Below are 16,693 nucleotides of genomic sequence, written 5' to 3'. Positions count from 1 at the left end.
GTTGCTACAGATTCAAAACCGCATGCAGGGCTGATTCCAACCAAGTTCACTTTCAAACTAAAGGAAACATAAAGACTAAATCAACTCAGCACATTTGGTGATTAAGATCTAGCTTACAGGGAGGACTTGAGCATTTACAAATACATCATAATGCTAGGCAGCACCCAGAATGTTTATTTTCAAAAGGAACTCCATGTCTAGTGAGGAAATTCACTCATGTAAAATACTTGACTATTTGCAAATTACATGTCATACATTGGTGCCATAACATAAATACCGTCATGTCCAATAATATTAAACCACTTTGCTTGTGTAGAGGTACAAGATTCTGGCTATTTGGCAGAGTGATTTGTACATAGGAGCCTTTGGACCCAATGAAATATCTTCAACATTTTTATTAGCCATGACAGCTCTATCTTTTGAATCGCAATTCCTACACAGATTTTCTCCATATCCCTAATGTCCTTACAACAGTGACTACATGTCAAAAAATACTTAATTGGCTGTGAAGCGCTTTGGGATGTTCTGAGGTCGTGAAATGCAAGTTCTTACATTTATTCTTTCTTTTCTTTCTCAACTGTGCCTTTAACAACTAGGATTTTTGCAGAGGTGAAAATTGATTTATATTAATGTACTACATTAATACATTTACTGTAAATTTAGGTCAATGGTTATACAATACTGTAACGTCAGCTCAATGATATCCTTAGTTATCTTAGGATTTCCAATGTAATATACTTACATCAAATAAGTTGAAATCTTGTAGGATGTGTTTTTGCACTTACTGTAATGTTATTTCATTTCCCTCATGGAGGCCTGCAATTTTTGGTCTCCACACTTCACAGGAAGCCATTCAGCTGGTCTCAACTAACTCATAGGAACAGGAGTCAGCCATTCAGCCCCTTGAGCCTGTTCTGCCATTCAATTAAATCATGGCTGGTCTGTATCTTAACTCCATTTACTCGCCTTGGTTCCATAACCCTTAATACCCTCGTCTAACAAAAATATAACAATCTCAGTTTTGAAACTTTGACCTAGCCTCAAACTTTTTTGGGGGGGGGGGGGCAGGGAAAGAGTTCCAGATTTCCACTACCTTTTGTGAAGAAGTGCATTCTGACATCACCCCTGAATGACCTAGCTCTAATTTTAAAGTTATGCCCTCTTGTTCTGATCTCTCGAACTAGAGGAAACAGTTTCTCTCTTTCTCCCCTTATAAATCCTTTACTCATCTTAAACACTTCGATTAGATCAGCCCTTAATCTTCTACATTCAAGGGAATACAAGCCTAGTTTATTACCACATGGAGGCTTTTCAACATCAGCACAAGCTAGCATACCAATTGTCAAGTGAAAAGAACTGCTGGATACAGGCAGTTACTGCGGTCTACCATACACAACACATACCATCGTCATCGTATAAAGCTGTTTCAAGGAGTTAACAGTTCTCAGCAGAATCACAACAAGTCCACCCCCTTCCACCGTCTCAACAGTCCTGGCCAAAAGGTTTGGAGTCATGGCTTCAAAGTCCTGGAAGATAAGATGAAGACAACATGTTCAAGCATACCCTTTTGTGTCTTACCAAGAGTTGGCAATAGTTTGAATACATTTTCCTTTAAAAACTGCTATATTAATTGTTGCTAATAAACTACAGATCCCCAACATTCTTTGGCTGAGTGTCTACTGAATACTGTACTGTGTGTGACCCAAGAATTCAGACTAATGTGATTCTAAGAGCCCTCCAGAGAGGAGTCAAAGGCTATTTGGTGCTGCAAAGGATGCTACTGCAAAGTTAGAGGTGAAGGTTACATTACTACTCAATATTCAGTCATTAGGTAAATCCAAGAGTATGTCATATTGCAGCACAACCCTACTAACTAGAAACATGCAGTACCTGATTCTAATGTTACCCCCAATGTCTGACATGCTATGAATGCCAGTATCATACTACGTAGTACATACCACAGCCAAAAGGAGCTTCTGCAAGGCTTCAACATGCAGTGTCTAAACTATGCATTCCACTTAGAGTCGTCAAATCTCTGCAGGCTCACTCCAGAATAAAATCAAGTAAATTTGGCCTTTAACACCCCATTCCTCCCCATCCCATACACCAGTTTCCCCCCCCCTCTCCTCTAGGCATTGAATCCTGCCTGGGTTACAATTCCACAGGCACCTGAAGACCTCCTGTACCTCACTCAAGTGGTCATTATTCACGTGCGAGCCTTAACTGTGAGATTAGTAGTATTCTTGATGGATGAGGGAAGGCATTATAGCAAACCTGATCGCGCTCTCACCTGATACACAAAAGCAGGCGTCACTGAATAATGATCAATGTTACTCTCTTTAATTCAGGACTGCTGACCATTCTATTGCCCCAGCTAACTCCGTAAAGACCAAGGATCAATCCTGGGATCTATCTGGTCTGTATGGCTCAGCCACCTTCAAAATATATAAATTGCTCTAATCTCACAGCTAGCCACAATAATCTTGTCCCTTTACATGCACACAAAAATGAATAGAAATAATGTACACACCTGCAGAACACACATCCCAAACGTGTTACCCAGGATTTTATGAGTCTCATTGTAATAGCAGTATCGAATGTTAGTTGCAGCTACGAAAAGCTCAAAGGGATCATCCTGCTTGAGGTCGAGCGTACCGCTTTTTATCTTCTTCTGTAACTGTCTCATTCGCTTCTTCCTGTGACTGGAGGAGAACCGGGTACATAGTATTTATACAACAGTAGCATTAACAGTAATGACCTGTCACACTCAGTAACAACTACCTATAAAATGCTGACAAGATTTGTAAATACAAGCCTAGTCAGCCTGGAAATTATTATTCATTTTAGCATTTCTTCACCACTTACACTGGTATGCATTTTGCTACATCAATTTATCCCATACATTCTAAACTCGACATTGTTTTGACTTCAGTGGCCAGGGTTATGTATTCTATGCAATTGAGCCATTGTCATCATACAATGTTACTTTCTCCTCTTATTGGTTAAGATGGACACCAAGATTTGAACTTGGTAGCCTCACGGGCTACTGGGTTAAAGAAACATTACAATAATGGGAAAAATCCGTAATCAATTTTTTTATCGTAGCAGATCCCTTGTAGAGTTGCTCATGGAAATCAAGGTGCTTTATTTTAAATATATAAGTACTGGAGCATTATATCATGTAATACACTGTTACTCTTCTGTTAAAACACAGGTGTGTGTGTGTGTGTGTGTTTCTCTTTAAGGCTAAAAGGTGTAATTGCTTTGAATTCCTGAAATCAAAACTCAGGTCAAAATGGCTTTCCTTCTTTGAGAGTTTAAGGTCACAAAGTTTAATTGTTAAGTAAAAAGTGGTGAATTTTGCAGAATAGAAAGTACTGGTTAACTTCAGGTGCAGGTCAGTAGCAGGTAATAGTAAGTCACTGGCTTTTTTCTTTAAGGTAATTTTGTATCTGTAACAAAGTGCGATGCCTGGAGCATGACGACTTATTTTTTTTTTTAAATACATTACTAGTGAATCTCCCGTGGTGCTGTTCGCAGTAAGTCAGAGGATACAAGGAGGAGACCGTGAGGTTTGGTAGCACTGAGAAATGGGAAGATGTTGGAGCTCAGCAGCAGTGCAGGGGGGGAAATAAAAACATCGGTCTGAATCTTGCTGCAGCGGGGCATCTCACAGCATACACCGTTAGTTTGACTTTTTCCTGTATCCTTCAGCTTGAAATTTTTTGCGCACAACTTGCTGGAAGTGTGAGCTGATAACAGCACGGCAAGGGCAACGGGGCACCTGGGACCTCAGTGAATGGCAGGACCAATGAGATTTAAGGATTGAGAAAGAAACAGAGGAATGGCAGAGAATGAGGCTGAATTAGAGTGGGTGAACTACAGTCAAATCAGGTAGAGAGAAATAAAGAGGGGGAAAAAAGATTGGATTCAGAGATAACAAAGGAAAATAAAAAAAATTCTTTAAAATCTCCAACAATTTATTACATGCAGGAATAAGATTGAAGAAATTAAATGGTTACCTTTCTGGGCCAGAATTAATTAGCATTGCATTAATAATTCTCATGTTGTTAAAAGGGTCCATATGCTCTTAATTATCAGCATTAACTTTCTGTGGCGAGGTTAATGGGCAATTAGTGTGCAAATCCTGCAAGTTCTTAGAAATAATGGAAAGGCTAGAAACAGAAGAACGCAAGATCATGGGCCGTAATTTGCAGCTTCTACAGGTGGGTAGGCGCCTGTAGTGGCCACGCAAGTTCTGGGTTTAGGCACACGAAGCGCATGCGCTAAAAGCCGGAACTTGCAACCCATCAAGAATCTTCTTCACAGATCATCCGCATCCCCGGGAAAAGAGCCTCCGCAGGCGGAGAGTTGCGCTATTTGCCCGACTTCTGCCCAGCAAATGTCCTTGAAATTCTTACGCCTGGTAAAAGCAGGTGTAAGGCCTTTTACCAGCGCAAGACTTTTAAAGAACAGAAAAATAATTTTTTCAATAATTTATACATTTAAAAACCTGTGAAATAAGGGAAGTTTATTTTTAGACCCTTTAAAATATGTAAATTTATTTTTCAAAAAATTAAATTTTGTTTTAAATATTGAAATGCCATTTTGATTAATTTTAAATATGTGATTTATTTATTTATTTGAAGTGTACATGTATTTTTGGGGGTACTCCCATTCATACTTATGAGGATTCCGTACATTGGTTGGGCGAACTGCATGCGCCCCTGGGGTACGTGCGCCTCGACACAGGCCAATGCATAGAGGCCCAGGAGGGCAAGTGTCCGAACCTCTGGGACCATCAGGTAAGTTTGTCGATTTTTTGCTGGTCAGAGGCATCCGCCTGCAGGAAGCCTCCAACTGCAAATTCAGGGCCCATACGAAATAGGAGCAGGAGTAGGCCATTCGGCCCTTTGAGCCTGCTCCACCATTCAGTAAAATCATGGCTGATCTTCTACCTCAACGCCACCTTCCTGCACCATCCCCATATCCCTTGATTCCCTTAGTATCCAAAAATCTATCACCATCAGTCTTGAATATACTCAACGACTGAGCCTCCACAGCCCTCTGGGGTAGAGAATTCCAAAGATTCACCACCCTTTGAGTGAAGAAACTTCTCATCTCAGTCCAAAATGGCCGACCCCTTCTGAGACTGTAACCCCGAGTTCTAGACTCACCAACCAGGGGAAAAATCCTCCCAGCATCTACCCTGTCAAGCCCTTTAAGAATTTTATATATTTTAATGAGATCACTTCTCATTCTTCTAAACTCTAGAGAATATAGGCCTAGTCTACTCAATCTCTCCTCAAAGGACAATCCCCACATCCCAGGAATCAGTCTAGTGAATCTTTGTTGCACTCCCTCTATGGCAAGTATATCTTTCCGTGGTAAGGAAACCAAAACTATACACAGTACTTGAGGTGTGGTCTCACCAGGGCCCTATATAATTGTAGCAAGACTTGTTTACTCTTATGCTCCAATCCCTTTGTAATAAAGGTCAACATACATTGGCTTTCCTAATTGCTTGCTGTACCTGCATGTCAACTTTCTGTGATTCGTGTACAAGGCCACACAGGTCCCTCTGAATCCCAGTATTTTCCAGTCTGGCACCATTTAAAAAATATTCTGCTTTTCTATTTTTCCTACTAAAGTGGGTAACTTCACACTTCTCCACATTATATTCCATCTGTCATGTTCTTGCCCACTCACTTAACCTGTCTACATCCCTTTGCAGCCTCTTAACATCCCCCTCACAGCTTACTTTCCCACCTAACTTTGTATCGTCAGCAAATCTGGATACATTACACTCGGTCCCCTCATCTAAGTCATTGATATAGATTGTAACCAGCTGAGGCCCAAGCACTGATCCTTGCGGGACCCCACTAATTACAGCCTGCCAACACATTTATTCCTACTCTCTGTTTTCTGTCCGTTAACCAATCCATGCCAATATATTACCCATGAGACCTAATTTTGTGTAATAACCTCTTGTGTGGTACCTCAGTGAATGCCTTTTGAAAATCCAAATACACAACATCCACTGGTTCTCCCTTATCTACCCTGCTAGTTACAACCTCAAAAAACTCTTAACAGATTTGTCAAATATGATTTCCCTTTCATAAATCTGTGTTAAGGGCAAGATGCCGTTTGACCAGAGAGTTCTGGAGGTTCGGAATTCACGGCGTATCTCTATCCCAGAACTTGCTGGTTGATTTGTGCATTAATAACGGTGTGCGTTGTTAACACGTCGTTATTTTTCGAGCAAGAATTGGCCCAATAATGCATGTTTGGACATTCGCCAGACCACATACTGAGACTGCAGCAGCTTGGGAATTGCAGCAGACGCATGTGCAGTTGATAACTCGCTTCAACTGACAGAGTGATAGCTCTAGGAAAAACACCAGCTACAAGCCCAGGCTTTTGAGTGGCTGAGGTCAAAAGTAAAATGTTAATGAAGGTACTCAAAGATCATTTTATACGCAAGTTTAATTAGGTTACTTAATTTTTTTAAATATTTGTGTTACAAATCTTTTGATCCTGTCATTAACAGGCTGGAGAGAAGAAAGCAAAGGTGGACAAATTAGTATTTTTTAAAGACGACATATTTTTGAGTGATTTGATTTGTTCAATTTCTCTTTTGCTGGTAGAAGACAGGTTAATAAGTATTGTAAGATTCTGCTAACTGATCATACCGTTGGTTATGTTATTTGCTTCCTCAGTTCTGATGGTTATACTTCAAAGTGTGATGCCAGAGTGTGAAAGACACTTTTGATTAAAAGTTTTGCATCAAACTATCAAGTTTACACTCTTCGGTAAGTGCCAATTTTATAATATGCTAGTCAATCACCTGTGGTAGGGAACTGGGGAGTGTATTCTTCAGGTGATGCGCAGTTTCAGAGTGGGGGTTAACTGGAACAGGGCACGCAGACATACTTCAGTGCAGGTTTTAAAGCTATACATTCTGTCCTTATTTTGTTTTTACAGGAAACTTTTTTTTATCCGGGACCGACGTGGTGCCGGTTCATCAACAATTCCGGATAACCGAAAGCTATAGTAAAAGATACGGAAGCAACAAACCCTGTTGCTTAGCAACAGGTTCAGAACAATGGCCACAAGTTCCAAGCGTCTCTGTAGCTTAGCAACAGCTGCAGCCACACCCTTGCACAGCAACAGATCGAGGAAGGCAAGTAATAAAACTCACCTGAACCTACTCCTGAATTTTGCCGGTTAACCGAGATTTCCGGTTATTTAGGTGCTGGTAAATCGAAAGTTTCCTGTATATTGTTTATAGTTAAAATCACAATATTTATGCCAATTTGGGAAGCAGAGAAGAGAGTTATAGTTGGTTAAAACAGAGCCACTACAACACCACACTGGTGGGAGGGTGCAATTACAGTGTGATAACTATGTATTACATAGGCAGTGTTGCTAATAAATGCAGACATGGTGATTATAATGGGAATAGGAAGTGTGTACAGTGGCAATATTTTTAATACATTACATAGTAAGATAAAGAATAGATTTAAGCCATACAAAATAATTCTAAATTGGAATTCACCACACCAATGGTAAATTACCTGCTGAAGCCAAGCTCCTTCTTGTAACACCACAACACAGATGGCCTGGCCTTCACCGTAGCTTTAGACAGCATATGATGAAGTATAACCACCTGCAGTGAAAACAGACAAAAAAGTTACTGTGAGCTATCTGTATTGTTCATACACATAATGCAATTACAAGTAGGGCAATTTTCATTAACATGGTCATAGAAAGTCAATCGGCTCTGCCCATTGGTGTACCAATGGACTTTGCTGTGGAGAAGTAGAATATAGGATTGTGCTGCAACTAACTTCCACTGCAAGCATTTGATCCAAGATAGGAAATAAAGAAATCCGACTATTTCCTAATAGGAGGGAGATTAAAAGCCAGTGTGCAAAGTTATTAGGGACTGCTCTTGTACACCTTTTCGGAGCCAGTTACAAACAAGTACATGCAGAAAATTCATACATTTATTTTATTTTCAAATTCCACCTAGACCAGGATGAGGTAATGCAGTAAAAATCTGAAAGGAACATATTCATTTTTGCCACCTAAACAATCATTTTTTCCCTAATAATAAGGCAACAGGTCCTTCATCCCATGTGATTATAGCTCTCTCAAGGTCAGCATAGAATACTAACAGCAAAGTTTCATATGCACCTGCTAATGAAACTCTCGTCCAGAACAGTCATCACCTGGTCACTATTCCTTTGGGTACAGAAGTTCAATGCAAAGTTAACTTATTACTTGCTGAACCAGATAGTGGAACATCCATGGAGTTAAGGGAATTCTGCAACTTGCCAGTCTGCAAGCCTACTGATCCCAGAAACCACCACCATCAATTCTGTAAGACATTGTTCCTTGTTCTAGTTTCTCATGCTGCACCCAATTGATGTGACATTTAATATATTAAAAAAGGATCAACCCAACAACAGGTTTACTGTGCATCACAATGCGCTATACAACAACTTGCATTTATATAGCACCTTTAACACTTCACAGAGGCACAAGGAAAAAAAGTGAATGGCAAGTCAAAAGAGGAGATATTAGGAGACGGGACCAAAAAGGTGAATTTTAAGGAGAGGTAGGTGGATGGGCAGAAGGGTTTAGGGAGGGAATTCCAGAATGTAGATCCTAGGTGGGACGGAGGGAGAAACAAATGCACAAGAGGCCAGAGTTAGAGGAACCAAGAATTCAGAGAGAGGGGATTGTAGGGCTGGAGAAGATTAAAGAGATAAGGGGGCAGAGGGGAGGTGGAATCAGTGGCAAGGATAGAGGTTGTGACAAGGGGGTTAGGCAATGGCTTCAGTCTTGACCAAAGATTAGCTGGAGGCAGACCAGATGTCTGACAAGCAGTCAGGCAATACAAACAACAACTTGCATTTATATGGCACTTTTAACATAGTAAAACATCCCAAGGTGCTTCACAGGAGGGATGATCAAAATAAATTGGACACTGAGCCACAAAGAAATAGTGGGACAGGTGAGCAAAAGCTTGGTCAAAGATGTAGGTTTTAAGGAGCATCGTAAAGCAGGACAGAGATGGAGAGGTTTAGGAAGGGAATTTCAAAGCTTAGGGCCTAGGCAGCTGAATGCACAGCCGCCAATGGTGGAGCGAAAAAAATTGGTATGTGCAAAAGGCCAGAATTGGAGGAGCGCAGAGATCTCGGAGGATTATAGGGCTGGAGGAGGTTACAGCAATAGGGAGGGGTGATGCCAAGGAGGGATTTGTAAATAAGGATGAGAATTTTAAAATTGAGGCGTTACTGGACCTGGAGGTCAGCGAGCACAGGGGTGATGGGTGAACGGGGCTTGGTGCGAGTTAGCATATGCGCAGGTTAGTTCAAGTTTTCAGAGGGTGCAAGGTGGGAGGCCGACCAGGAGAGCATTGGAACAGTCGGTTTTGGTGATGGAGAGGATATGGGGTCAGAAGCTCAGCTCAGGGTCAAATAAGGTTCAGCCTCAGACAGTGATCAAGGAAAGGAACGGAGTTTGTGACAGCGGCAGTGAAGGGGTTGAGAGAGGTGGTGGAGAGGTAGAGCTGGCTGTCATCGGCATACATATAATAGCTGACCCCATGTCCACAGATAATGTCACTAAGGGGCAGCATATAGATGTGGACGAGGAAGAGGGCAAGGATAGATTCTTGGGGGACTTTTGAGGCAATTGAAGACAGGAAGAGAAGCCATTGCTGCAGATATTCCGGCTACAATTGGAAAGGCAAGAGTGGAACCAACTGCAGGTAGTCCCACTGAGCTGGACAACGGAGATATTGGTGGAAGGCGTTGTGGTTGACTCGGTCAAAGGCCGCAGAGAGGTCAAAGAAATAGAATGCACCGCTGTCAAAGTTACAGAGCATGCCCTTTGTGACTTTGCTATCCAAGACTACTAGGTGCAAAAAGTCACATTTCAGCTCACAAGGAACATGGGTTTTCCTTTGGAAGCAGACTTTTACACTGGTACAAGTAAAAGTATCTGCAGCACGTCCAAACCATAAATCAGTAACCTACTTCCTCATCCTCACTAAGGCTGTCATTCTGACTCTGGGAATATTTATAAATGTTGCATCTGCTGATTTTTTTTCTTCGCTCATGGGATGTGGGCGACGCTGGCACGGCCAGCATTTATTGACCATCCCTAATTGCCCTTGAGAAGGTGGTGGTGAGCCGCCTTCTTGAACGGCTGCAGTCTGTGTAGTGAAGGTACTCCCACAGTGCTGTTAGGTAGGGAGTTCCAGGATTTTGACCCAATGGCGATATACTTCCAGGTCAGGATGGTGTGTGACTTGGAGGGGAACTTGGAGGTGGTGGTGTTCCCATGCGCCTGCTGCCCTTGTCCTTCTAGGTGGAAGAGGTCTCGGGTTTGGGAGGTGCTGCCAAAGAAGCCTCGGCAAGTTGCTGCAATTCTCTCAGATTCAGTGTCACTGGCCATTCCTTTAAGAGGTCCGTGTATTTTACAACAGGGGTGCGCCTGTCCTGCCCAATATTTTATCATATATGAAAGCGTAACCTGAGGATAGGTGATCTGAACTGGATATTATGTCTTTCCCATGCCCTCATGTGTGCTTGTTTGACCTTTCGGTGGAGGGGGGGGTTATAACATTTCAGTTGGGCGAGTTTATCTTTCTCTCCCTTCTTAGGTGTTACACAGTTCCACAGCATTTACATAATTGAGGATTGAAGATTTGTGACCCGAGCCATTGCTATCTCCTTTCTGACTTGTGTCAAAAGCTTAAGATGCATGTCATCAGTGCCCAGTGACTTATTCACCTTAATTGCGCTAATTTTTTCAGAATTCCTTTAGTTCTGATCATTCAGCCCCTCAATAAAGTAAATTCACATCCTATATCACAGCCATGATGTGAAGTAAGCATCATTCAATTTTAACTCCATACCTGATCTCTGGCATGATCTCCTACAATGGCGAACATTGTCCTTTGGTGCTGCAACACACCATTTTCAATTTGGACCCGGATACGATTATCTAGTTTCTTCCTGAACATTATGAAGCTTCAGGTATGGATGAATACTCCCTTAAAAGTTGTTAAAGAGCATATTTCAGAAAGGATTACTTGTACATAATCAGATCAAAAAGCAACAGTAATTCCCTACTACATTCCAGGCTTACAATACCATGAATGGTACCAATTTAATTTTCATCAGTCAGCTTTTCAACATGCAAGAAACATCCACTATCCCAAAATCCAGGACACATGTTAAGAGTTGCTCCATGGGTCTTCCATCAACAAGGAATAATAACTTGCATTTATGTAGCACCTTTAACACATTAAAACATTCCAAAGCACTTCACAGGAGTGTTATCAGACAAAATTTGACACACAAACATATTATTAAGGACAGATGACCAAAAGCTTGGTCAAAGAAGTAGGTTCTAAGGAAAGATTAAAAGGAAGAGAGAAAAGTAGAGAGGCAGAAGAGGGAACTGCAGACTTTAGGGCCTATACGGCTGAAGGCACAAACATCAATAATGGGGCAAAGGAAATCAGGGATGCGCAAGAGGCCAGAATTGGAGGAACGAGAGATCTCAGATGACTGTAGGGCTGGAGGTTACAGAGATAGGCAACAAGTTTAGCCAACGAGCAGCTGAACCGTGCTCACCAGCACCCAGGTTCAATCCTCAGCATGTAGGGTGTTAGCTGATCTCAAGCAGATTGGTGTCAGCACCCAGAAGAACCACAGAAGCTTATTAGAACAGGTGGAGGCCATTCTGTCCATGGTGTCTGTGCCGGCTCTTTGCTACAGCAATCCGAGTTAGGGAGGCCAAAACCGGGCACGGTCGCAGTGTCAGCCGTGGTTCAGTTGGTAGCACTCATGCCTCTGAGTCAGAAGGTTGTGGGTTCAAGTCCCACTCCAGAGACTTGAGCACATAAAGGCAGGCCGACATTCCAGTGCAGTACTGAGGGAGTGTTGCACTGTCGGAGGTGCCGTCTTTCGGATGAAACGTTAAACCGAGGCCCCGTCTGCTCGCTCAGGTGATCCCATGGCACTATTTTGAAGAAGAGCAGGGGAGACATACCAGGTGTCCTATCCAATATTTATCCCTCAAATCAACATCAATAAAACAGATTATTTGGTCATTATCACATCGTTGTTTGTGGGAACTGGCTACCGTATTTCCTACATTACAACAGTGACTACACTTCAAAAGTACTTCGTTGGCTGTAAAGCGCTTGGGGCGTCTGGTAGTCGTGAAAGGCGCTATATAAATGCAAGTCTTTCTTTTCAGTGTGGATGTCGTGTGAGGGCACGATCTACCCAACTACAGGCCACCGGCCCTCAGGATCAAGACTCAACCCGTCAATAAAGGGGGCTGGAGGCGAGACTGTGGAGATGGGGAGGGCGCCGCCGGCAACAAGCCACAATGCGGCAGCAAATCTCTTCCACCCGCTCCTGCTTTGTTGGCCGGAGCCAGCAACGGGGTTTAAAGAGCCGGCTCTCGCGGCCGGGGGGGGGAACACGCACCCGCCGCTCGCTCGCTCCCGGGGAACACTGACTCTCTCTCTCTCTCTCTCTCTCTCACACACTCACTCTTTCTCTCTCTCACACACAGCCCGCCGCTCGCATGGAGCCCAGTCAGTCAGGACCCTCCGCACCCCCGGCGGCCGCCTGCCTCCATTGGCTCACCTTTACTGCTGCTGCAACCTCCTCCCGAACTCCTCGTGCGGTTTTCCAAAAACTGAAGGCACGGGGTGGAAGTTTTTTTTCCTGTTTTTTGTTGTTGCGGTGTGCAGGAGTTTGACACAGCACCTATTTCGGGTCCTGCCTCAGCCGGCCAATGCTGATGACGTTTCCACATCAGGTCTCCCGCGTCACTCAGTGGGCGGGGCACTCACTCTCCGGGTAAAAGTCGCACCAGTTTGTATTGCCGGTTATTGAAAAGCAAACGCAGCTACAACAATTGCTATGCTGCCTGATACAAAGTCCTGAGTAAACCCGGAGTTGATGCAGTTTAATATTAGCAGCAGTCATCCAATTCGGCTCTCGCCAGAAATGTTGCACTGACTGCCAATCCGCCACCAGCTGCTCCCTCAGACTGAACATAAAGGTGCGCAGCTTCAATTTCCTGTTTGACCGTAAATTGAGCTTTAAGAACCATTTGGATCCACCCTCAAGACTTTACTTACACCTTTGAACTGCTGGCCGCCTTTGCCGGCACTGAAACACTTATCCACAGATCTCCTATCAAGGCCCAATTACATCCAGAGACCCGCCAGCTCTATCCTACAATTCATCCAGAACTCTCCAACCTGCACCTCCTTCCAGTCAAAGTTCCTCACTCTTCATCGTTGTTGTTGCCAAATTGGCTCCCCCTCAATGTATCATCTTCAAATCGCTCCTTGGCTTTAATCCACCATACTACTTCAATCTTCTCCATTGCAGTGTCTGCGCATATACTCTCCCCTATGTTTCTGGTCTACCTTGCCTTTCCTTCCTGTTTCACCATAGATGGCAGAGCCTCAGGCCAACAAGCTCCACCACTCTACACTGCTCCAATCTCAGCCATTCACTCTCATCACTCCCACCTGACTGTAAAATGCCCCCTTCAGCCCCCATCCTCATCCTAACCCCTGCTACGCCTCTACTGATCTCTCTAGTATCACCGCGGGCGCAAGTCACTCCTGGCTACATATAACTTAAGTTCCGTCTCCTTTCCAATGGAAAAATCTATGAAGGCGTTAACCTAGGCAAACACGGCCTTCGTCACCAATTCTCTACAGGCATTACTTGCCTGGAAGATTCCCGTAGTATAGAAGGTTAATGTTATTTTGACTTTCACGGCCATGGATAGAACCATTCCAGCCTTGACACAGTCAGTAATTTATTGGCCATGGAGGGTGTGGTGGTGGAGAAAGATCAGCCATCAAGGCCAATGATACCACTGACGCAGTAGAGCAGTTAACCCAGTCCAGGTCTGACCTGGAACCTTCCTCCTCTGTGCAGCTGAGTAGTACACGATACAGTGCATACAAATCTTATTTCTCTCCTCATATATTTCATACATTCTCAGGCCACAGCAGTATCTGGTGCTTTTATGTTTTGGGTGATTGCCTGGCACTCTCCATCTTTACAGAGAAAGCATTATGTTTGTGAGAAATTAAGATTTATGTTATGAAAGGAAGAACAAATGAGCATTTACAGAGCAGCTGTCACATCCTTATGATATCCAGAAGTGCTTCACAGTCAATGAATTACTTTTGAAGCAGAGCTGGTGAAGATAGAAAACGTACCCACGTAGGAGAAGTGCAATCTATAGAGTTCTTGGATATTGAAGGAGTCATTGTACCTGAAGATTTTGCCCCATCATGAAAGTGTTATCTAATTCATGTAGCACAGTGCGAGCACCCAAAATAATTTCTATCCTCACCGCTGTTAGCTGCAACTTGTGATGCAACAAATTAAAAGACTCCAGGAAAATCTTGTCCATCAAAAATCTTGCCTCACAATATTCAGCATGCAACTTCAGTAGTGAGGTGATTTTGCAACCTGCGCCCATAACCAACAAGACTCAAGGCCACCAGCAAAGCCTTGCAACACGAGTACTAGCCAGTTCAAATCAGATGACTTGTTCAGCAGACCCTGGCAACTTCGTGGCAATTTGCGAAATTTAGTTGGAAGTTGTAGCCTTCTTCATGAGTATCCTGATTTGCACGTGAACAAACCACAACCATGTATGGGTAATTTCAACAATACTAAAAACTGGTAAGATAATTCAATGTACATTAAAAGTGCGGATTTAAATTCCAAATAGAGTGAAACCTGTAAATTATAGACACCTTAGGCACTGGCATCAGCTGTCTTTTTTGCAGGTGTCCTTATTTTCAAAATGGTCATTGTATGTACTGTAAAAAAAAAATGTAAGTAGAATGCGGAATTCTTAACCCATTATCCATAGCAGCAGAGAAACTGTTCAGTCCCTGATGAGCATTCAATCTGAGATAGTACAGTTTCTCTGCCACTATGGATGCTGGGTCAAGAGCTCCACATTCCACAAAAGCCGTTTTTCACAAAACCCGCTACCGCCTCACGCTGACCTGCATGTCCCGTGTTTTAAGTTGTAAAAGGACTTGGTGCATTGAAGGCTATCCGTAGTTCGTATTTTACGAGTGTCCATGATTTCAGAGTGTCTCTTGTATATTTGACCATGCAAGTTATTTTGAACAACAACTTGTATTTATATAGCACCTTTAACGTAGTAAAACGTCCCAAGGCGCTGCACAGGAGTATTTTAAGACAAAAAATTTGACACCGAGCCACATAAGGATACATTAGGGCAGGTGACCAAAAGCTTGGTCAAAGAAGTAGGTTTTAAGGAGCGTCTTCAAGAAGGAAAGAGAGGCAACAAGGCAGAGAGGTTTAGGCAGGAAATTCCAGAGCTTAGGGCCTAGGCAACAGAAGGCACAGCCACCAAAGCTTGAGCCATTGCAATCAGGGATCCTCAAGAGGGCAAAATTAGAGGAGCGCAGATATCTCGGGGGGGGGGGGGGTTGTGGGGCTGAAGGAGATTACAGAGATAGGGAGGGGCGAGGCCATGGAGGGATTTGAATACAAGGATGAGAATTTTGAAATCAAGGCACTGCTTAACCGGGAGCCAATGTAGGTCAGCGAGCACAGGGGTGATGGGCGAACGGGACTTGGTGCGAGTGTTGGATGACATAAATAAGTGTCCGTATTTTTGCAGGTGTCCATTTCTTAGGAGGGTCCATTTACAGGTTTCACTGAAGTAAACTGGGTCTTTAAATAAAAGCTTAGTCAAAATAGGGAAATAAGACTTTCCTGAAGATAATGCTCCATTGAACCTCTGCTAGTTCTGTTCCATGAGTCACCATGAGTGTCATTAGAAAGATAATTGCCCCGATATTAGCTGTGAGGCAGATTGGGAGTAGAGGGGGGGCGTTATTGCGTGGGAAACCCGGAAGTAATTTCAGCACATCGGTTTGTGGCATTTTAATGCAGCCACCTCATTATCATTTGACTTCCGGGTTGCGCAAATGGGGCTCAACTCCAGTAAGTAAAGCGCCAAGCCAAAGATGGCATTTGGAGGAGTTGGGAGGCTTGGCACAGAGATGGCAATTTCACAATGGACTCAGGACGCTCAAACATAGAAGATAGGAGCAGGAGTAGGCCATTCGGCCCCTCGAGCCTGTTCCGCCATTTAATTAGATTATGGCTGATCATCCAAATTCAGTACCCTCTCCCTGCTTTCTCCCCATATCCCTTGATCCCTTTAGCTAAAGGCTGCGCCCAGCTTTAATGGTGCCTTGCTTGATGTACTGCTGGGAGCAGTGAGTCGTCGGAGAGATATACTCTTCCCCAGCAACAGGAGGAAGAAACCTTCTGCTGCTACAAAGGCGGCATGGCTGGAGGTGGCCCAGGAGATCAGCAGCAGGAGCATTGTGCCACATTCCTGGCTTCAGTGCAGGAAGCGATTTAATGATCTAAGCAGGTAAGGAAGAGTACAATTGCACACTTACATCCTGCTGTACACATCACCCCACACCCACCCCCCCCCTTTCACTGTGCCTCGTCAAGCCTACTCCATCACATCACTCCTCACAGCCACTTACCTTGCAAGCACACCCAACAGCCACTTACCTTGCAAGCACACCCATCCTTATTTCTATGTTCTATGCACT

At 43.5% G+C, this 16,693-nt stretch overlaps 1 protein-coding gene across 3 annotated transcripts in view; it reads right to left on the bottom strand.

Annotated features, from left to right (window-relative positions):
• Window positions 1-13,415, bottom strand: part of nat10 (N-acetyltransferase 10) — a 64,971-nt gene extending 51,556 nt beyond the window's left edge. The window contains exons 1-5 of one of the 3 annotated variants that reach the window (XM_086008058.1): window positions 12,684-13,415; window positions 10,934-11,071; window positions 7,578-7,669; window positions 2,531-2,702; window positions 1,404-1,526 (exon numbers count right to left, since the gene is read on the bottom strand). In XM_086008058.1, the coding sequence (XP_085864184.1) occupies window positions 1,404-1,526; window positions 2,531-2,702; window positions 7,578-7,669; window positions 10,934-11,041 (495 nt within the window). In that variant the 5' untranslated portion in view covers window positions 11,042-11,071; window positions 12,684-13,415. The other 2 variants (XM_086008056.1, XM_086008057.1) reach the window with 2 other exon arrangements.
• Between the last annotated feature and the right edge of the window lie 3,278 nt (window positions 13,416-16,693).

Source organism: Somniosus microcephalus, chromosome 15 (assembly GCF_052327205.1).
Source record: "Somniosus microcephalus isolate GS21.2 chromosome 15, FLI_Smic_1.0, whole genome shotgun sequence".
NCBI classification, from domain to species: Eukaryota; Metazoa; Chordata; class Chondrichthyes; order Squaliformes; family Somniosidae; genus Somniosus; species Somniosus microcephalus.
This window is presented reverse-complemented; position numbering and strand designations above follow the sequence as displayed.